Here is a 23,433-nt window from a genome sequence, read left to right on the forward strand (position 1 = left end):
AATTTTCTCACACTTTAAATTTTAGGAACTTTATTTTCTTTAAATTATTACTTTTTATTTCTTTAAATTATTTCTTTTTATTTTATATGAACTACCAATCACTTGACTGATAGCAAATTACCAAAGTTAAGGAGAATATATATAAATAAACTCCATGCAAGGAAGGCTCTACTAAACAACATGTCTCACCGTCCCAAAAGCATTCCTATTATCTTCCCATTTTTTTCTTATCTAACAATAACAAAATTAAAATTCTCATTCTACACCTCCATTGTAATTTGTTTGCATCATCCGAATTCATACTGTCCTTTTATTGTATTTTTTTAAATTATTTTTTATTTATTTAATTCATAATTAGTAAGAAATAGTTAAATAAATTTATTTAGTTTAAATCTGTAAATATTAAGTTATCAAATTATAATAAATTAATAATAAATATTAATTGATAAATAATACTAATTTTACCAAATATTTAACTACTAAAACATTTTATAGTTGATAAAATTTAATGATTAAATTAGTTTTATTTAATCATATAATCAATACGTTTAATAATTTATTAAATTTAGTCAAGCTATAATAATTTTAATAATGATTAACTATTACATATTTTACTTATATTATTATAATTAAAATTTACAATTTAAATAGATACTTTTAGTTTTTAAATAATTTTAATTTAATAAATAGTATTAATTTGTAATTATTTAATAAGTAATATTTTAAAAAATTTAATTAAGTGAAAGTTTGAGATTTATTCCCAATGAACTTTGTGCCTGTCTTTAGTTAGGACGAAAACAAATACAATACAAGAACCATACTTTTTCAGTCAATGTGATAATAATATTCAAAGTAATATATATAAAATAACATGAATTAAAAGAGATAACAATAATTATATTAAAATAATTTTAAATTGATAATTTTATATATATATATATATATATATATATATATATATATATATATATATATATATATATAATGAGAATGATAGTTATTAGAGATTGAGATTTCTTTTAAGTAAAATTTTGAATTATTGGAGATAAAAAAAATTGAGACTTCTCACACTTCTTAACTTTTGTATTTTTTTGTCATAAAATTTAATTCAACTAAAATTGTTACAATCATTTATGAAGTTTTAAAACAAATCTCTGGATTTTTTTTATAAAAGTTTGATTGCATAAATGAGAAACCACTATGCTACTTTGTGACGAAAAAATGATAGCTAGATGAAAAAGCACATGTTACGAAATTTGGAGAGCAGAAGTGATTTTATGACGGTTTTATTAAGAAAGTGTTCTCAGTACAAATTTTCAATACATAGATAATACTCAGGGTGCACTATTTATCATGTTATATTCTAGACAATAATTTTTTATTTTATTTTTAAGCCATTGTACTTGTATTCAGAGACTTCAAATACAATTAGCTGACTATTTAAGTATATGCCACTTTTTCTAACAAGAAAACATCATGCAAATTTTAGGAATACAATGGCACTAAGATGAAAATTGTAATTACTTTCTTTTAACATTTGAAATGGTTGAAAATGAGATAAATAACACTTTGATATGACTTTTTTAAGCTTTTAAGACAATGTACATCTCAATAAAACTTATGTTTGATCAATCAAAATTTATTTTCATCTTCATCGTCGTACTTGATAGATATATAATTTTTGTTTCATCTTTATCTCTATTGGATAACAAGCACAATCATATCTGGACATGTATTTACTTTTTTATTGTTCTAAACATCAATTAACAAAGGTTCCAAATATCTTGAAAGGAAGTTGATTGTTGTGAAAATTTTGGAATGGTAATTAACAAATGTTAATGCTACATTCTTAACATCAATAGTAAAAAAAGGTTATTATTGGTTGAGAATAGCTTTTCAATTAACTAATGACCCACCAATTATGAATGCATAACTTGTTATGTATCATCTAACTTCCAAGTTCACAATAAGAACTACAAACTTCACCTTATAATGCAACTAATTTCTTTTGAAATTACTAACAACATTTCACATTCAACAAGAACAACGCAAGAACTTGTTCTATGAAATGAGTTTCATGATGACATTTACAGAGTTCTCTATGGTGTCAATTTTCTCCATTTCAATATTCTTCAATATGCAAATGAAGTTATATTTGACATCAATATTCTTTGTCTTATCATGATGAGAAATTATAGTTAACTCAAACTATCACGATAGATTATCATATTTTCCTAAGCTTACCCCAAATCACTCAATTGACCCTTAACCATCTTATCTACTTTTGATAAAATCATACACTCTGCATATGTGGTCTATAAGGTCACTATTGGCTAGAGAGCAACTTTCTAACTAACCATTGACCAACCAAGAGTGAACTTGTAGTCAATAATAATATCTAAATATAGAATAAATTCATACTCGTGGAACCCTTCAAGAGTATATTGTGAATCACCATTGAACTTAATTTCAGTGTCTTCAATTTATTTTAGACAACTTAGGATTTGCTTCACAACTTATCAATGATCCTTTATAGGTTTTCTCATATACCTGGTCATCAAATTGATTGCTTGGGCAAGGTTCTTTTTCATCTCTATAATGAATTATTCCATACTATATTCTTATTCATATAGAACATATAACAATTGGCTTAGAAGAAACATCATTGTCCATCTCTTCCAACTTATAAAATGTAGTAAATAAATTCTTTTGAGGACTCATGTAAAAGTAACAAGCAAAATCTAACACCTATCTAGTAGACAATTGTTGTCCTTTATCAAACCACAACAAAACTCTTCAATTGGTTATTGAAAAAGGCCAAGAAAGATAACCAAGAACATATTCTTACATTCAAACTAGTTTTTGCAAGCCACCAACTCTCCAAGAATTTCACCTATAAACTATCAAAACTTTTCCAAATACTTCTAAGAACCTTCCTAAGCTATGCTTGAACCTTTCCTTATCCTCTTTAAGCCTTTTTGAGACCATACCTAGCCAAAAAACAAACAAGAACAAGCCAAGAAACCTAATACTGGAAGCATAGCTTGTTTGATCATGTAACATCTTGAAACTGGAGTGAACTTTCCTTAACACTCTTTGTTAGTCTTGTTAAGATAAGACAATCCAACATTGTTAAGAATAGATAATATAATATTGTTGAGACCAGACAATTTAATACATCCCTATCGAATGATCTAATCCATAAACACCACTTAATGATTTTGATGATAATAAACACTCTAAGTAATGTGAATTAATATTACATATATTTTCTTTAACATGTATATTCATGCAGTTAAAGGACTCTTTAGAAAAAAATCGTTTTTGTCTCAAACTAAACTATTTATAGAACCTTACTGACGTGTTATTAGACAATGTGTAATACTTCAAATTCAATTTATGTTTAGTTTTGATTAATTTTAATCAAGTTGTAAGAATCATAATATTTTTAGATAATCAAATATACTTGAAATATTTCATAATTGAATAACATATTTGTGAATTGAAGAGCTTTAAATAATCAACTGTTTTTTTTTATATCTAAATATGAAAACATGTTATATGTAATCAAATAATCTTATGCGTATTTGATTTCGCTTAATTGCAAATATTTGCATATATTATTTGAATTGTTTCCTTTAGAGAAAACAAAGGTGAAATCATTACAATGAGTGCATTGAATATCTTATCAAAATTTTCTTTTTGAAGAGTCTATTATGAAAAAAGATGAATACATGTTTTAAAAGTTGATATTTAGATTCAAAAAAATTAAGAGATATTTGATATATACTATATAGAGTTAACCTTTTTGAGTGTAATACCTAATAGGGAGGCTAATGACATTGATTAGATTCCAAGATAGTCTTAGTGTATCGAGATATTCTCACTTATCTGATTTCATAACGAGTAATGTTGTTTCAAGATGATTTCTAGAAATTACCTTCACGAGAGTGAGATGGTTAGGTGTGTTTAGATCAATATCTATTAAGTCCTATATGATTCTAGGCCAATATATGTTTATTTTCTAAATGACATTTTTGGATGCTTGAGCAAATGATTTTCCATGTGTAGTTACCACTTTTGTGTAGAAATATTTGTAGAAAATTATTACTGCAGGGTGGTATGGACAGAAGGTGATTCGACAACTTTGAATTACCCTAAAAGATCAAGAATCTTTCATGACAAAGGTGTTAGTTTTGTTATATTTTTGTGGAGTGTGGACTTAGAGATTGAAAAGAAGTGGAACATCTTTCACATGCACCAAAAAGTATGACTGTTAGAAGAATGAAGGAACTTGTCACATCTTTCAACCATGGTTAAAGCACACATGGTTGATAAGTTTGCTAAAATTATTTGAAGTACATGGAGAATTGTGGATGCGACTTCAAAATCAGAAAAATTCACATATTTGATTGGGTGCAGGAAAAACAAATGACGGGAGTGCAGAAAGAAACAGCCCGTTGATAATTTGAACAACGAGACTTAGATAGTTGTTCCCTACACCACCACAGACTACTTCCTTCACCTTCCTCATTCCTCTCTTGCCCTTCAGTAATATTTAATTACTGCAATTAATTTTCACCAACATTCCAATACACCCCACACCCCACCCCACATCCGTCAACGAATGTTAAAAACCCAGTTTCTCCCTTGATAAACACACATAAATCGAGGTCTTCTCTTTATCTAACATCCATGGTCCCGTACAAGGAACACACACCTAATTCACAAACACACTATACGTACAACACAACTGACCTCGTTAATGTTTAAATCCTCTAACAATTCAATTAATGCATTCTTATATAAAATTTTAATAACCCTTGGGTCCTATGCTTTCATCCCTGACACACATTTCAACCCTTCAACGAGAATGAGAGAAAGGGAGAGTGGGGGGAAAGAGAAGGGGGGGGGGGGGTGTTAGAGAGAAAGGAAGGGAGAATGGAGGAGTTAAAAAGATAAGTAAAAAAAATTGAGGAGATGCAAGGAGTACTAGGATGGTGGAAGAGATAGAAAACATTGTAGTCGTCAAATAAATTGGAGAAGACAAATTATGTTCTGCGAAGGAAGAAGGCTAGAACCAAACTTTTAGGAGAGCCTAGAATATCTAGAAATCTTTGATGGATTAATGGTAAGGGAAGCTACTGAGTGTTTTGATATAGTTTTGAATCTCTTATATTTCTGCGACGCAATAGTGCTAAATCATGTAATCGTCAAGTTTAAAAATCAACTTTTCTTCATTTGTATATTTCGTTCATATATATGTGTGTGTGTGTGGTGCAGCCATTATAGTTTAAAACTTTTCATGCAATTGTTTAATATTTTGTTAATTAGCTCTTTGAATGGGTGTTATGAACGGTATGGTGCTGTTCGTGTGGTTTGTGTTATTGTTGCTATGTTTCTTTAGGTTCTTTACTATGTATTATAACCAATATTGTTGAAAGAAAAATAAGCGCATATGGTAGGAAAGCTAATGGTGGGTTCAAGGATTAAAAATATTTTTTCTCTCTAACGCATGAAGCTTTAGGAGAATAAATCTTGCAATATATGTTATTGCAGTGTCTTTTGTGGTTTGACAATGATTTTAGCATAATTATTGTTTTATGAAAATATGGTTAATTTATGGAGAATTTTATAGTTAATATTAGATTAGGTGCAGCGCTTAAATTCTTCAAAATTGTATGCTATATATATTGTTATTTAGCATTATGGTATTGAGGTGGGTAGCTTTGAAAATGCATGCTATAAAAGTTACGTGTATATTATGTATTTATAAATAATATACAATATATATTAGGTGTTATATATATATATATATATATGTATATATATATATACATATATATATATATATATATATATATATATATATATATATATATATATATGTATATATGTATATAGATATGTATATATGTATGTATGTATAAAACATGCAGGGGTTCATTAAGATTTGAGATAAATTCCAAAAGGTGTGGTTTTGGCAAGAAAATATGTTTTATGATATTAAAGTGTATTTGACTTTGTTTATTGGAAAGAGGTGAATGTATGGGAATTCATAGTAAATGATCTGTGACCCTACGTGAGAGTGACTCAGTTCCATGTTTGGGGTTCAAAGGTTCTGCTATTTATAACCTTGGTAATGGGTTAGTAATTGTTCAGAGGGAAAATAGGGTGTTACAGGTTTATTAGTATTTTATATATAATGTGGTTTTTATCTATGTTTATGCTTGATAAATGGCAAGGCAGGAAAATTGTGACGTAATGTCTAGGCAATGTTTTATAAAGTGTTGATTGAAATCTGTATGGTAGTGATTTAAATTGTAATGCACATATAATTGTGGAGGACTTACAACTGTGTATTTGCGTGTTCTTTATGTTGGTTAGGAGAAGGGTTTTGGTGATGGGTTTAATAATCATATTGTTAACATGATGTTAAAGTGTTGCTTTAGGTTTTGGTAAACAGGATCGTGCAAGTTCTGCTTTGATAAGTAGGTCCTGTTTTGGTAAATAGGATTGTGCAAGTCTTGCTTTGGTAAGTAGGTCTTGTTTTGATAAACAGGATCGTGAAAGTCTTACTTTGGTAAGTAAGTCATGTTTTGGTAAACAGGTTGAGGGGCCAGAGTACAGAGGAAATATAGTGGTTAGTGTGATATCCGTAGTATTTTATATATTGTCTTGACATTTTATAGAAAGTTGTAGTATTTTTATATGAAGCTTTGGTGTTGTATATGAAGTCGTAATATTTTATATGGTGTTGTCATGTTTTTACCAAAACTCATGGTATTTTTTATATGATGTTTTAATGTTGTTTATAAAGTCATAGTGTTTTATATGGTGTCATGGTGTTTTATAGAAAACGGTAATATTTTCCATGATGTTATGATGTTTCTCGAATGTATGGTGGTGTTACAGTCTTGGTTTGCATTTTGGAAATGTTCCTAGGAAATCAGTGATGGTTGAAATGTTGTGAGTTTGATTTAAGTAGGAGTGTTATGAGCTTATGTCTTAATTGATAATTGTATTATTATATTATATATTATCTCTGAGTTAGATGTTGATTCAGTTAGCTCACCCTTGCATTTGTGGTGATGATTTCCACCTTCGATGATCGTATTTATATGGGAGCATATGATATTACATATGTTATTGCTGATGATGTTGAAGCGGCGAAGAAGAGAGACGAGTGGGGAATTATTTTCGGGGTTTTCAAAAGGTTTTTTGTTTCTTTTTATTTAAACAGATTATAAAGAGATTAGTATGCTATTCAAGTTGTAATTGGTTTAATTATTATTCTCGCATGTTTTTATTTATTTTCACGATAACTTATTAAAGTTTAAAATTTTACTATATCATGATGGTATCATAATTTTATTTTCCTAAATAATGGATGTTCTTTTACTCATACGTGACATCCTAAAGAGGAATGTTACATGTGGAGAAACAACTCTCCTAGACTTAAATTTGGAGAAGCCCAACTAGAAAATGATTTGCTGATGACCCAAAAGGGCCAATAAATTAGGAGAGAAACTATTCAACTTTTTGGATGATTGAAAAAAATGTTTAAACTGTTTTTTATTTTAATTATTAAATGATGTTAGATAATTAGGTGTATCAAATCTATAAAAATTATTTTTATTGTGAATTAGGGTGACAAAAGACGTATTCAAAATATGTATTGTAATTACTTTAGATTAAGATAAAAGTATTTATGCTGTGATCAAACAAATGAAGAATTGAAATCTGCAGTCTAAAAATTGATTTATCCACAAACTAAACTCCCCTTGATATTATTTCTCCTATTGCAAATTCAATGTAAAGGAAATAAGATACCTTCCTTCACAATCAAAAGAAAAAAAGTGATTGACATATCATCAAAATAGTACAAAAATTAATTATGTTACACAGAATAATATTAGTTGTTAACAAAACCAATGGCAATAACACAAGAATGACCATTGGATAAATCTAACGAACACCAATTTATAATGGAGAACAATTACATAATTAACCTATGTTTAAAATGATCTTCAACTCCTAATATATATGCACATATATAAAATGCACAATCAAGAGTTCTCCGCTTTAAGATATATGTGATGTGATGAGGGTGAAGTTCAAATAATTAAACATGTATACACTAAGTTTCATATAATTGGAATTCACTTAAATTTAAATTTATTGGACTAAGAAAAGTATATTGGAAGATTCAATTTTTTTTCCGCAAGTTTATACAAATAAAAAAATACCCTAATTTAAGCTAACGTATTTTTTTTTAGTTAAGTATTTTTTAGTTGCTAATTTTTTTAATGTAAAATTAAAATTTGCTTATGTTCAATAATATATTTTGTTTTCAAATTTTTAAAATTAATTAATATAATCATTTTAATTTAATTACATTAAAATATTTTGACATTCTATATTAATATTTGAGTTTTTTATATTCCGTGACACATTTCCATTTTAATACTCACTCTTTAACACGTTAAAACAATTTATTATAATTAAGTTAAAAATATTATGTTAATTTATTTTTAAAGTCTGAGAATAAAATTATATTAAAAGTTAAGATGATAACAAATTTTAATTTTACATTAAAATTGAGAGACAAACTTCGTTATTTTTTTTTAATTAAGAATATTTATATAACCTTTTATACATATTCAATATTTTCTTTGACTTTCTTTCCTACAGTTTTTCATAGTACCATCTTACTTTGATTTTTTTCTCTTACGTTTTCTCTTGTTTTGTATTATTATTCTAAACTTAACATACGACAAAGGAAAGAGAACTAAGATGAGGAGAAGATAAATAAATAAAACCAAAATTCCAAAGTGGCATGATATCTAGCGCCAAATGGAGGCGTCGTGGGCGTACAACTGCAAAACCACAGATCTCTGAGCTGGTTGCTACGTGATCTCAAAATGCAATCATTTTTATTCCATAATAATATAATACTATAACTCATGTGAATTTTTCTCCTTTGACTTTCAACTCATCAACCTCTCATTAAGCAATCCCTGCTACGAACACACTTTACTTGGCTAATAAGGATTAAACTATTACATTCCCTCTAAGATTATGCAGAGTTATATGATCCTGAACTTGGCTTCTATTACCATCTAACCGTCCTATGTCATAGGCATTGAAGACATTACTATCCATTTTGCAGGAAATAGAATTTAATAATGTACGAATTTGGTATGTTACCAAGTCCTTCGCCTTCATTTGTTTCCTGATTTCACTCCCTCAATCAACGACTTTCTAAGACTTCATTTTCATCCTAATAATAGCATTATTTATTCCATCTAACTGTTAAATTCAATTGGTTCACTTACATGACTTGGTAAAAGATTTCACTCACATGGAAATCGCAACATTCACAAGAAAAGTGATACCGATTAAGAAAAACACAAACCCATGAGTCTAATCACTAGACCAAAACAAAAAAAAGGTGTTCTATGGTACAGCAAGAGTGACAGCAGATTTATGGAAAAAAGAAAGAAAAAGAATGAAAATATGAGAATGATTAACCAATTAACTAAATAAATGGCAGAGAGGGAACCTTCGCTTTCATTCATTCACTTCCAGCAATGGAATTAGAGGCCTTGTTCCCTTTTCCTACACTATGAACATTGTAGCTTTTTCCTTTGTCGTCATCATTATTAACTCATTATCAATATTTTTCCCATGAAGTTTTCATCGTTGGCTCTCTTTCTTTCTTAATACAAAATCCCAGTTCACAATTTTCCACTTTTCCATGACACACCTACATACACACTTCTCTCTTTCTCTCCCTCCCTCCCTCCCTCCCTCCAGGATTTTCCAGTTTTGTTCCATCTTTTACAATTTTGATATCAAGTTTGAAGCTTTGATGCTTTTCAAGAATACCCACTTTCTTGTTTTTGTAAGGCGAGAATTGATATCAGGCTGAAGTTTCAGTTGGTGGATACGGGGTTTCTTTTGGTTCTGCTCATTGGTATGTTTATTTTGATGCAACATGTTTTCTGTTTCTCACTTTTTTTCCAAACGTGCATTCGAGTGTTTCGTAAAGGAATCACTTGTACTGTACGATGTTTATGGCTCTGATACAAAAAGACGGGACAATCTTATTTTGTTCACTGTAAGTTCTAACTGATGCCGGAATTTTGAGGTTCAGAGTTGCTTTTCCTACATTTTCTCAGAAACCTGTTGTTTGGTTTTCTCTTTGCTCTGATTTGCTTTTCCATCAATGGATTCTGAAGTTTTTGATATACGGGGTCCTTAGAAGACCAAGGTTCTTCTTTCTCTTCAGTGTGTGAATGAATGTCAAAGTTTTCTAATTTTTCTTATAGGTCAATTCATAATTTTATATCAAAATTCAAATTCTATCGTTCACCTAAAACTGGAAAAAATTGGTCAGTTTTCTTTTCCTTTCGCTATTACAATGTTATTATCAATTATATTTCAGTATTATGTTCTACATAGGATGCAATACAATACTATGTAATAAGCTTCTTGCCTCATGTTAGCAAGGTTAGTCATTCAATTATAACATCATTCACAAAAATGGAAAAAGTGCAGTTTTTTGGTGTATGCTTTACTATGAAGGAACTCATTGGTTATCTCTGTGAAAAAGCAGAAACTTGTTTGCGCCAAATGTAACTTGGATCTTACAGCTTAACGATTTTATTTTGTCTTAAGATCTGAATTTTCTACTATACAATGCTCTTCAATTGATGCCCCCATTAACTTTTGGCAATCCAGGGTGTGCAAGGGAGTGCTGGTTCATTTCACATCGTATAGAGGGAGAGGAAAGGACCTGACTTTTTATTGTTTGAGATACGAACCCTGAAATTGATGACATGAGAGTGTTCTGGTTGAGCCTTTGACCATATGGGAGGCTTATTGCACATGTTTGAGTTCAATCAGGGTAGGATGGCCAAGAAAATTCATGCTCATAAGAACAATAACGATGGTAAGTACTATTTATAAATTGAACAGAGACTTCACTCTTGCTACGATATACCTTTTCTGGTTACATAAGCTTCAAGGAAACTAAATTGAGCATTTGTTCCCTAATCTCGAAGGATCCCTCTCCCAAAATGGAAATCATCATCTGGATATTTCCTTGTCATGTTTTAAAGGTTACTGTGTTAGTCTAAATATCAGGGCTCATTAGTTTCTTGCATTATGTAAGATATGTTGCTGAGACTCGGTTTGTTGTATTGTTATCATTATTAAGTTGTATTTTATCCCTCGTCAGATAGTTATTTAAATTCTGACTTGTTATCATACTGTGTGTCATGAAGATATGAAAACATCTGGAAATGGCATGAAGCTGCAAGTAGAAACCTCTCAGGTCCACTGTGCAGAAGGAGAATTACAAGTATGTTTCATTTCACATAGCTTTATATGCTAAGGGTTTCAAGACGCCACCATCATTTCATTCACCATTCATAAATCATATTTTTCTTACAATTCTTAAATAGAATGAACTCTGGTGAATTTCAGTACTCCTGTCAAGTAGAAGATGGGTGGTCAAAGAAAATTAGTCACTCAAATGTGGATTCAGCGAAAAAAGCGAACAAAGAGGGTTTTTCCAAACAATCAGGCGCCAGAAGTAATGCCCCTAGCCTTGTGGCAAGGTTGATGGGGATAGACACCATGCCTTTACCATTAGACACTAAATCTGTCGTTCCATTGGACGAAAGCACACATGAAAATATGGAGAGGAAGTTTTCAAAGAAGAAAATGAATGGAAAAGGTTGGTTTGGTAGGGGTTCTTCAAACTTGAATTCTTTTAGCCATATGGAATTTGATTCATTTTATCAGCACATCGATGATGATGATGAAGATGATGAAGGTGGACATAGTTTTGGAGAACCGGAGCCAAGGGAACATCCTCAAGAAGAGGAACTCCAAAAATTCAAGAAAGAATTTGAAGAGTATCAATCAACAAGGTTTAAGGAGTGGCCGAAGGCTGTTGACATCGGAAGTGGTTCTAGGAGAATGCTTTCGCTTTCTCAAGAGAACCTGAGCAAGGAGAGCATGCAACATATTTCGAGTTCAAAGACAGATAACCACTCATTTAAGAAAAAAGAATCCTTTCCATCAAGAAGTAAAACACAAAGTAGGGACTTTGAGGAGTCTTTAATGATGAAATCCAAAAGCAGATTATTAGATATATGCACTTCTCCCACTCAGATAGTTATCTTGAAGCCTGGTTCTGAAAGGATTTGCAATTGCAACCATGAAGAGAACTTCACAAGTTTACATAGGAGAAAAGGTATAGAAGATTTTCTTGAGGAAGTGAGAGAGCGCTTGAAGTGTGAACTCCAAGGGATTAGAGCCAGTGGAATCGAGACACCTTTCAATGATAAATCTGTTGCTAAAGAGGTCAGAGAAAGTATGACTAGAGATGCTGAACCTAATTTACTGCGCTCAGAATCAACAAGATCATACAAAAGTAAAATGCAGCTCAACGGACAAAGTTCCCCAGAATTTTTCAACATAGATACTAGGAGGTTCTTGTCAGAGAGGCTAAGAAATACTGTAAAAAATGAATTGCATTTGGACATTCCTGAAGTGGCTTGTTATTTAGAGAATGACAGAGTTAGACTAAAGCAAGATACTATAAAGGGTACAGATGACAAGAGCCAGTGGGGAGTTCTAAAAGAGAAAAAAGAATTACAAACATGTTCCAATAGACATAAATTAGATGACAACGTATTGCTCCACAAGGAGTTGTCACCTAGGAACCTTGAAAGATCCTTGTCTGCTCCTGCATCAGGAGCATTATTTGGAAGGCTTCTTTTGGAAGACCGCCACATTTTAACGGGTGCCCTTATCCAGAGGAAGCTTGAAGCGGTTGAAGCTAGGCCTGTGGGTGCTAAAAAACAGAAGAAAGATGGATTTAATATTAAAGAAAAACTTTCCAACTTTAAATATACTCTTGGTCTAAGAGGGAAGCTGTTTGGCAAAAGGATTAAGTCAAAAGTAGAATCACATGGCACCGAATATGGTGAAATTTTGAGAGATGCCAGGAGTGGACCAACTATTCTCATGAACTATGGTGACAGACATGTAAGTTTGCTTTCATTATTCTCCTCAATGACCTTTGTTTTCAATTATGTTGCATAAATGGTCGTTATCTAACAGTTTGTTTCATACGTGATTCTTAGGAGAACTCCACCGAGGTACCTCCTAGTCCTGCATCTGTGAGCAGCTGTGCTGATGAAGAACATTGGAGACAGATTGGGTATTCAAGTTTAACATCAACTCCAGATGCATCTTCATTAGATGATATTTTTGTTCCCAAGGTTTTTAGAGATATCAGCTCTGGTTTGAACGGTAAGAAACAGTTTTATATTTCAATTTGATGAAATGATACCACAGACATTTCATAAATAGAATGTCAATGCATTCTCCTTGTTTTGTTGCATGTGCACGTATAGTTAAATGTACAAACAGCATTTACTCTGTTCTTCAAATCGATAGTGACCCTGCTTGCAAGATATTTCCATGTTAAAGTCATGTGTTAGTATTTCTACAAATTTTGGCCTCTTTATTATCCTCCTTTAACATGCATTCTTTGTTTATATCAATTTTGATATAGCTCCAGAAATTTTGTAAAACACAATAATTTCGATTTATTCATTAAGTTGGTATTTTAGAGAATGCGATTAACATGAAGTGCAAATCCTTCGCTTACTATAACGTTGTTCATATTAATTAACAAACTTGTAAACCATTGAAATATGTGTGTGTGTGTGTGTGTGTGTGTATATATATATATATATATATATATATATATATATATATATATATATATATATATATATACACATATATATATAGTTCCATGTATCTTAGAATCTAATTGCTTTTTCAGATGTCAAATTCTTGTTGACAATTCTCTGTCTTTTATTTGACAGACCTAAAGAGGCAACTCAGTGAGCTTGATTCCGATGGCTATGATGATTTCACTACAAAGCAGGAACCGATTGAGTCTTCATTAGTTGAATTGGATGATCCAGCAGAATCTTATGTAAGAGATCTGCTTGTTGCCTCTGGTTTGTACTTTGGTTCATGGGATAAATATATTGGCAACTCAGTTTTTGAAGAAGTGGAAGAATCTCATAGGAAATTGGTGAAGGAGGATGAAAGATCCAGAAAATATCATAACAAGAATAAGTTAGAGCACAAGGTTTTACTTGATTTGTTAAATGAGGCACTTTCTATTGTTCTTGGACCACCTTTGACATTGTCTAGATTCAGAAGGAAACTAAGCAAATCCTCCTTGCAGCCTCCACCATGTGGAAAGGAACTACTAAAGTTAGTATGGGACATTGTCCGTGTTTCTTTACATCCAACCTCTAACACATCTCTTTATTCTGTTGACAGTTTTTTGGCACAAGATCTAGGATCTATTTCCTGGTCTGGGCTAACAAACGATGAGATTGATACATTGGAAAGAGAGACTGCATGTACAATCGCCGATGATTTGGTTGAAGAATTCACAAAGGATATGCTCTTGTAGGTGTTGTGTGAAATATCATTTTTCCCTTTGTTGAGATAACTTTTCACATTGGAGCAAGGCAAGTGCATGATTTTCCCATAGTAACCACGGTGAAACATTACTTTCTACTGAGATAGTTGGGAAAGAATACTGCTACAATGTGATGGTCGCAGGTTATTGTTTCAAAACATAAAGTCAATTGATTTCAGCTAAGGTGGTTACTTTATGACATTCTTATAATTTAGTTGTGCTGTATATAATGTTACAATCGAGACTGCTATTATGTGCAAAATGAAAATGGATATGAATTACATTTATACACGTCGTGTCGTACATCACTGTTCTATTATAATAATGTAGCAATGCACTTATGATAGAGATTTCAGTGGGGTCTGACTCGATTATCAATACACAGTGACTTTATAAAGACTCTTTGGGTTCCATTCCGATATAACAGATATTGAGTTTAAGTTTTGTAACTAAAACCATGATACCTTAGTCACATTAGGAACCAAAAATGTCAATTATGATACTTAAATAAAAAAATTGCATATAGCAGATGATTAATATGCACATGGTTCTTGTTTCTATCTATAAAATTAAGTAGAATATCAAGTCAAATATATAATCTAATTGTTGTTAACGTAAGGATGATGAGTAGATCACATCTTGATTTACATTTAGTCGATGATAATTCGATCTTATTAAAATTGATGACATTTCAACCTTGATTGAACTAATAAGTTAAAAAATGATCTAACTAAAGTTAAGATATCCTCATTTTAAAATCAATTTAAAGAATGAACATATTTTATAAAGTTTGAAATTCTTCATAAAAAAAATTAGTCTCTATAAATTCTTTATTTAGACATAATATTATAGTAAATTGGGAAATACTTATTTCCAATGTTGACACTAAATAATGGTTGAAAGTAAACATTTTTGACACCCATGTGTACGTAAGTGTGTGATGGTGATTGGAAATGTCAAATCCAGTAAGTTAAAATTGAATAGTGGATCTAAAACACAAAAATTGACGGAAGACCGGTGAGTTTCTTCGTTTAGGTTCTTAATATGTGTTTAAAGCATGAAACACAAAGTGTTGCATGTGCGTGTGTGGAAGTTGATTGCAAACTCTATAGCCACTAATTTGTAGGTGACATGTTGTGAAGTAAGAGTTGATGTGTGAAACTATTGACCGGACTGTGTTGTGGTGGAAATAGACTTCTGAATCAACTAATGTCCGAGATCTGTACTCTATCACAACGTGGAGGAGATGGGTGCTTCTATGTAAAAGCCACTTCACTATTAAATGTACATGTCTTGCTACAATAGTGTTGCCATTTTATATGATATTATAAAACAAAAATATTAAATAAAATATTTTTCTCTAAAATTAAGTTTGTTTTATAAATAGTTTAAGTATATTTTTAGTTCTTAGAATTTTTATATATATGAAATTGTAATTCCGTATTTGATATATTTTGATTTTAAAATTAAAAATTGAATGAATATAGTGATTTTAATTCAATGAGATTATTATTTTTGGTTGATAAATATTTTATCAAACAGACATTTATCAAGGTTGACTTAACCAAATTTAGCTGAAATAAGTTGAGATCGACTAAGCCTAATTCAACTTTATATAAGTTGGGGTCGACTAAGATGAATTTGACTAAATTTCGTTCGAAACTGACTCGACCGAATTCGGCTTTATTCAACAAAATTTTGATTATGTGTTGCAAAGTCCCTTGGGAGAATAATACTTTTACTTATTCACTATATTACTTGGAACAATTTGGTATACTTGCCAAAACGTTATCAAGTTTTTGGCGCCGCTGCCGGGGACTTGTGTTCCAACACAAGGCAATTTGGGCATTTATGACTCTTTTAAACTTTGTTCTGAATTTTCCTTTTTAATGTTGTTGGGTATGCAGTTGGCTTTAGTATTTTAAGACTTTCCATTGATTTAGTTTGAACTTAATGCCTGTCTCGGGGTACGCTTTAGAGCTTGATGTTGTTATTGAAAGTTCTTAGGAATGAGATTTCAGTAGCAGAACTAACTAAATCAAACCAGATGTGCAAATCACCAGGGATGGGGTTGTGTGTTTGGATTCACTGTTTTGGAACTTAAGGCAAGTTTGATGGATTCTTACACCAAGGGATTGGGTGAGGGTTTGTCATACTTAGGTAGGCACAACAAGAGGGATCTGAGTGTTCTAACTTCAGAAAACAGGGAAAGTGGAATTCTTTGCCAATTGTATGTCTCTTTTTGTTTGAATTTCTTTATGCAGTTTGCCTACAGATGTTTCTAGTTGTTGAAAGATCTTAGGGATGGAATTCCAACAGCTGAAAGGGGAGTACTAAGTGATCTTGCAACAAGAGGAATCTGGTGAGGTTATTTAGGAAATCCATTTCAATCATTTTGCATATTGGAATTGTTGTTTGGTTGGTGTGCTCATGTTCTGCAATTTTTTTTCTTCTTTTCCTTATTTCTTTGTTTGTGTTTTTATTTTATTTTTCTATTTCACTTCTCTCTATGTTACTTTTTGCAAGTGCAGGTGCAGGTGCAGGTGCAGATAGAGTTATCTTCAATGTTTAGTTATGTTATTTATGTTTTGTAATATGTTTTGAACTATGTGTTAGTTGTAAAGACATGTGACTTTGTGATTTAATGGTTATGCATTGTCTTGATTAAGTTGATGTGATTCTTGAAAATGATAACACATATGACTGTGGTTGCAATGTGTTTCATATATTTTTATTTGTGTATGAGTATGTATGACCAGATCTGTGAGTGTTGAGAGCATATATTGATGGAGAGATATTGAGTTGTCTAGATATGGAATTGGTTTTTGCATGATTTTGATTCTAGGTATATACACACACTCTTTTGGTTAAGGATGAAAAAGGCCCTGTTTATTATTGATTATATAGCTACTTGACCAGATAGCCTACCTTTAGACACTGTGATACATTTGTGAACCCTTTTGAGCCTTGAAAATTTTTTTTCCTTCCACCTTGAGCCTATTAGATGATATCCTACCTTACACCCTAGAAGAGAACATGTATTATGTTTTAAAAGAGGTTAAGGTTGAATTCAAGTTTGTGGAAAGAAAAGATCAATAAAAAAAATATGATAAAAAAAAAAGCTCAAAATGAAAGAAAAGGTTGAGCTGTGAAAGAAAATGGTATGTGATGAATGATATATTTTGGGATTTGAGTACTGGATTGAGAATTGAAGTTGTTCTCTTCTTAATAGGTGTCTTTGAATCCAAGAAAAACCATGATTCTTTTTCTAACCAAGTCAAGCCTTAATCTGAAAAGACCTTTGAACTTAACCAATAGTGTGTGAAGTGTGTGAATCAAATGAAATGCAAAAGCTGAGGAAGTTCTATGTCAATTCTACTGTCATGTGAGGACAAACACTTGAGTGTGAGTAATGATAAATGCTGATCTGGTTGTTTATATTCTATGCACAGATGATTTTATGAGTGATGCACCATGTCATACTTGTTTGAAATCTTTGGGAATGCATATGATTATTCTGATGTGCAGAGTCATTTTATCAAAATGTCAAATGTCTATTGTGATGTTCATTTTCTTATGTGATTTCATGAGGGCATGAAATAGTTCAAGTTTGGGGGAGTTGATAAGTGTGAAAAAGAGTTGTTTTTATACTTATAAATGAACTCAATCTTGTAATTATTCATGTTGTTCCTCGTTGAAAAGTTGTAACAGGTAGTAGATTATTATGTAAAATATTGTACAGGAAATGGTGTATTATTTAGATTCTGTCAGCCAATTTTCGCAAAGCGAAAGCCAAAATTCGCACTGCCAGAAAAAGAAAATTCGCATAGCGCACCAGTACCTGTGCGCTGAGCGAATAACATCAGTTAAAATACAGCAGTTAAGAAAATTCGCATATCACACCAGTACATGTGCGCTAAGCGAATTAATGAATTTAAGTGGCTTTAAAAGACGTGACAGAGCGACATAAACATTCTCTTCTAACAGATGTTCCGGACAAAAGAAAGAAACGAAAACATCTCAAGAACTTCCGGAGACTACTTCAAGGCATCAAGACACCATTGTTGCAAGGGATTGCTTCAAATGTGTACGTTTTAGATGACTAGGAGTAGTTAAATTTCTCTTTCGTTGGGATTGGATGTAATGAACTCACTGTGATGTAATTTTTCCTGCTCAATATATCGTTGTTCGTTCATATGCTCTTTCTTGAATTTATTATCATTGTATGAAAATATAATGTTATTTGAATGTCTTTGATTACTGGAAAGTAACTTTGAACATGAACGTAGATAGAACACTTAAGTGATTTGGGATCTAGGGATAGACTCAATAACTTGATCATTCCTAACATAGGACTTAATGCAAATTGTATATTAAATTGACTAAGGGATTAACATTTTAATATAGGCTTAATTACCTACTTAGTCCCCATGTTAGGAGGTAATTTGTTGTTTAGTACCCGATTTTAAAAATGTAGGCATTTGGTACCTATGTTTTGAAATTTGTATCAATTCAATCCTATCCAGTTAACGGCGTTATAATTTATGCGAGAAATTAAGGACGTTAATGAAGATGCATTCAAACATTTGATAGCTATTCCACCCAGGCTATCATTAACGTCCTTAATTTCTCGCATAAATTATAACGCCGTTAACTGGATAGGATTGAATTGATACAAATTTCAAAACATAGGTACCAAATGCCTACAATTTTAAAACCGGGTACTAAACAGCAAATTACCTCCTAACATGGGACTAAGTAGGTAATTAAGCCTTTAATATATTAATTTAGAACTAGTTGCTAAGGGATTAGGACTAGTATGTCTTGATGTGAATGTTTGAATGAAGTAATGAAATATTGAACAGAGTTTTATATTCATATGATTCATGAAATCCAATTCCAACGAAGTTTCTTTTAAATATAATTCCTTGCACACCAACTGTTTGATAAAAATACCAAAAAGAGTTTCTTGTGTTTTTTGTACACTTTGATGTCTAATTGAGTGATAAAAGGAAGAATTGTCATGTGTTGCATAAGTCCCTTGGCAGAACGATACTTTTACTTATTCACTGTATTACTTGGAACGATTTGGTATACTTGCCAAAACGTTATCAACTCAACCAAATTCGGTTGGGGTCGACTTAACCGAATTCAACAAAATTATGGTTGTGGTCGACTTAGTCGAATTCGACCAAATTTCGGTCGAGATTGACTCATCTGAATTTAGTCGAATTTCAGTTGGGATTGACTAGGTCAAATTCAAAAAAATTTCAGTTAGGATCAACTCGGTCGAATTCAATCAAATTTTGATAGTGGTCGACTTTGTCGAATCAACCCATTTTCGATCGTGATTGAATTCAGGCAACTTTTGATCGTGACTTAGTTTGACTGTCTATCATAACCTTTGATCCAAGTTGACCCGTCACAACCTTTGGCGTAGGCTGAACCCATCTTGACCTTTGTCTCTACCCGACTTATCTCAATATTCGACCTATAAATGTCTATGTACTAATATGTGTTTCATCGTCAAAATAGTTTTAAGTTAATAAATAATAATTGAATTACAATTTTAGAAGTTTAATTTTTTAAAATTAAATTATAAAATAGTTAGTTGTAAATAGCTCAATATTTTTAATATAAATATACAATTATTTGACAATTTAATTTCATTTAGTTAATTTTACCCACCTTACATAAAATTCAAAAAAAAAAAAAGTCGTGAGTCCTTTAAGTAAGATACAAATAAAAGAGTATCATTAAGCACTACCCTTAATTTTTTATATGTCATTTGATTTTAGATTGACCACCCATATTAAATCCTTCACACAAAAAAAAAATGTTTCTATTATTATAAGAGATCATTAAGCACTACCCTTAATTCTTACTAATACTTTAAATTTCGATTGAGTCCTATTGTTATTTTTTTTTTAACTTTAGCCTTTTATATACTTTTTACAGGTTTAATTAATTGGTATTTTTAATTTAATTTTTATTAAAAAATTTGTTTCATTCATTGATTGATTACTATATTTAAGTATTATTTTCAAATTGAGTTTTTATTAAAAAAATTGTTCATGTTATTGAGTGTTAAAAAATCTTTATATTTTTTCAGAACACCATAAAACTTTGACAATAATACAAATGATGTTTATAAATATAATTAGGTTTTCTAAACTTTATTCTTTTTTGTGTCGATGGTGTTTTAATTTATATTAGAAAATCAAATGGTCCAATTGGTAACTAGAATTCGATCGAAAAGTATACATATTTTCAATAAAACAATTTTTTAATAAATACTTGAAAATATTAAAATTTATAAAAAATTTAAAATTTAATTAAGTCATTTTTTATTTATTTTCCAAGTAAAAATATTCTAGAAATGACTATACAAAGTAACAGTTATTCAACCAATAACAAAATTTGATGACAAAAATTCAATTAAAATATAAAAAATTTAAAACTGGATAAAATACAATTTTTAATATAAATTCAAATAAAATTACTCAAATTTATAAGTACTTTAAAATTAAATAACAGAACTTTATTTAAGGATTTTTTTAAATCTAACTCGTGTTTTTTTTTTATGGAATTGTTAGAAAAAACAAATTTAGACAATCTAATTCCAAAAGTAATATAATGATTTAGAACAGGTTTTCACTACTAATAACTTTAAAAGTCATAACAAACAATCTAAATACTTGAACATACATAATTTGAGTAATAACAAATTATTTCCTAATTTATTTAGAGAATATGATAAGACTATAGTTTTGGGTATGTTATATTAGTTGTTAACTTGAAAAGAGTTATTGAATTCTATTTCCATTAATTATAAATTAAAATTCTAAATCCGTATTGTAAATGTATGTGACCCTAACCAATGCTAAAAGGAAATATCTTATCAATATCACCCTTTTATCAGATTTTTTTTTACAATTATCCTAAACTGGAAATAATCCTATTTCTAAAGCTAATTATTCTCCAATAGAATGTTTTTTTTATTTTATTTAAATGGAATATGTAAAACCTATTTATAAGGTACAAGTAACTATTTATTATGTGCGCAAATGTTCACTTAAAATGTTCCAGTATGGAGTGTGGAGAACTACACCTTTACAATTTGATCCAGTCACTTCTCATAACTTTGTTTTGTTTTTCTTTGTGTTTTATCGAGTCTTTTTTAGCATAGTCGATGGATTATCACACTTAAATTTTAAATATCTAATAAATGCATAAAATAAAAAGGAAATTAGAATACTTTACATTTATAAAAGTGTGATACTATTAATAATTTATTTTTACACATAGAATAAAATAAAACATAAGACTCTTTTAAGTTTGTGCATAGTAATTTGAAAAGTATTTTATTTGAAACTAGCTTTGTTGGGATATGAGTAGAATGATGAATGATTTCACAATTTTTTTCTATCGACTTTTTCTAAATAAAAAATCTATAACATGGTTTGTTCTACCATGTTATATTCAATTGTGACAATATCACAAGTAACTTTGTTGTTATAATATATTGTTAAACTTCTAAATTTACTTAAGTAAGAAACGGTTGTCTGTTGCTTCTTCATCTAATAAGGTTATCATATATATTGGTTTTGTGTGTACGAACTACATCAATCTTATACCAGTCTTTATAACATCTTAGTTTATAATTTAGGACTTGGTATGATGAAACAAATAACTTCAAACCTTCTATCATTAATATAAAAAAAAGTCGATATATATTGTACTAATTAAGAAAGAAAAGGAAATACATATCAAAAAAATATAAAACATGTCTCAAAATAACATATAACACGATGTTACGTGTGATATAGTTTTTTTTGGTAAGGTATAGATTCCATTTATTCATTTATCAGTCTATTGGGTCATACATTGACTTAGGATATGTTAGTTTAAACTTATAACCAAAGTTAGGAATACTTACAGTGATAGCATTATTTCATAATTTTTTAAAAAAATTTCTAAAACATTGGTAACATTTTCATTAAGAGGTTTATGTGGTGCTTCATGTTATCTTCACTAAGAGAGCAGTGTGCTTCAATGTTATACTTTTAAATTTTGCAATTGGTGAACTCAAAATCCTAAAGTGATTCCTTCTTCATAAATGGATGACATGAAAGTTTTATCACTTCCATATTATTACATATTATAACCTATAACTTTATAATAAGTTTGGACTTTTTTTTTTTTTTTGGTTCCCATCCTCAAATTCAAACATAGAGGCAAAATATATTGTGTCTTCATGGAAAACATTATCCATTGGTAAAAAAATAAGATGAATAGGAAGTGTGTGTGTTTTTATATTTTACTTAAGATAACAAAAATCAATGGAGTCACATGATCAATTGATTAATAAACTCTATGAACTTCAATGATAAAACAACATGTTTATAAAGGTAATTATGATTCTTAAACTTTATTTTTTTTATGTCAAAGTTTTGATACAATAAAATCAAACTGTCATGTAACCCTAACAAAAACTAGATTGAAAAATATAAAAATTTTAAACATTCAATAAAATATTTTTTTTAATGGAAACTAAAAATTAAAAAAGTTCAAATTTATAAGAGACTTAAAATTTAATTAAGTTATTTATTTATTTATTTTTCGTATGAAAACACACAAGGATGACAATGTAAAGTATAAGTCACATAACCCAATATACGATGAAATTTAACTACAAATATTCGATTAAAGAATATAAACCATTTGAATACTTATTATAGCATAATTTTTAATATAAATTTAATTAAAATTACCCAACTTTAAGAGTAACTTAAAATTTAGTTAAGTTCTTCTTAAATAACAAAAAAAATATATTTAGTAATATTTCAATCTAATATTTTTTAGGATTTGTAGGAAAAGAAAATCATTACTTATGATTCTAG

General features: G+C 30.0%; 1 protein-coding gene across 1 annotated transcript; it reads left to right on the top strand.

Annotated features, from left to right (window-relative positions):
- Positions 1 to 9,600: 9,600 nt before the first annotated feature.
- LOC108336592 (uncharacterized) lies at positions 9,601 to 14,882 on the top strand. Its single transcript, XM_017573065.2, has 6 exons — positions 9,601 to 9,979; positions 10,747 to 10,957; positions 11,292 to 11,368; positions 11,494 to 13,065; positions 13,164 to 13,332; positions 13,917 to 14,882. The coding sequence occupies exons 2-6, from the start codon at positions 10,876 to 10,878 to the stop codon at positions 14,519 to 14,521; spliced, it is 2,505 nt and encodes an 834-aa protein (XP_017428554.1). The 5' UTR covers positions 9,601 to 9,979; positions 10,747 to 10,875; the 3' UTR covers positions 14,522 to 14,882.
- Positions 14,883 to 23,433: the final 8,551 nt, after the last annotated feature.

The sequence above is a fragment of the Vigna angularis genome, chromosome 1, assembly GCF_016808095.1.
Source record: "Vigna angularis cultivar LongXiaoDou No.4 chromosome 1, ASM1680809v1, whole genome shotgun sequence".
NCBI lineage: Eukaryota > Viridiplantae > Streptophyta > Magnoliopsida > Fabales > Fabaceae > Vigna > Vigna angularis.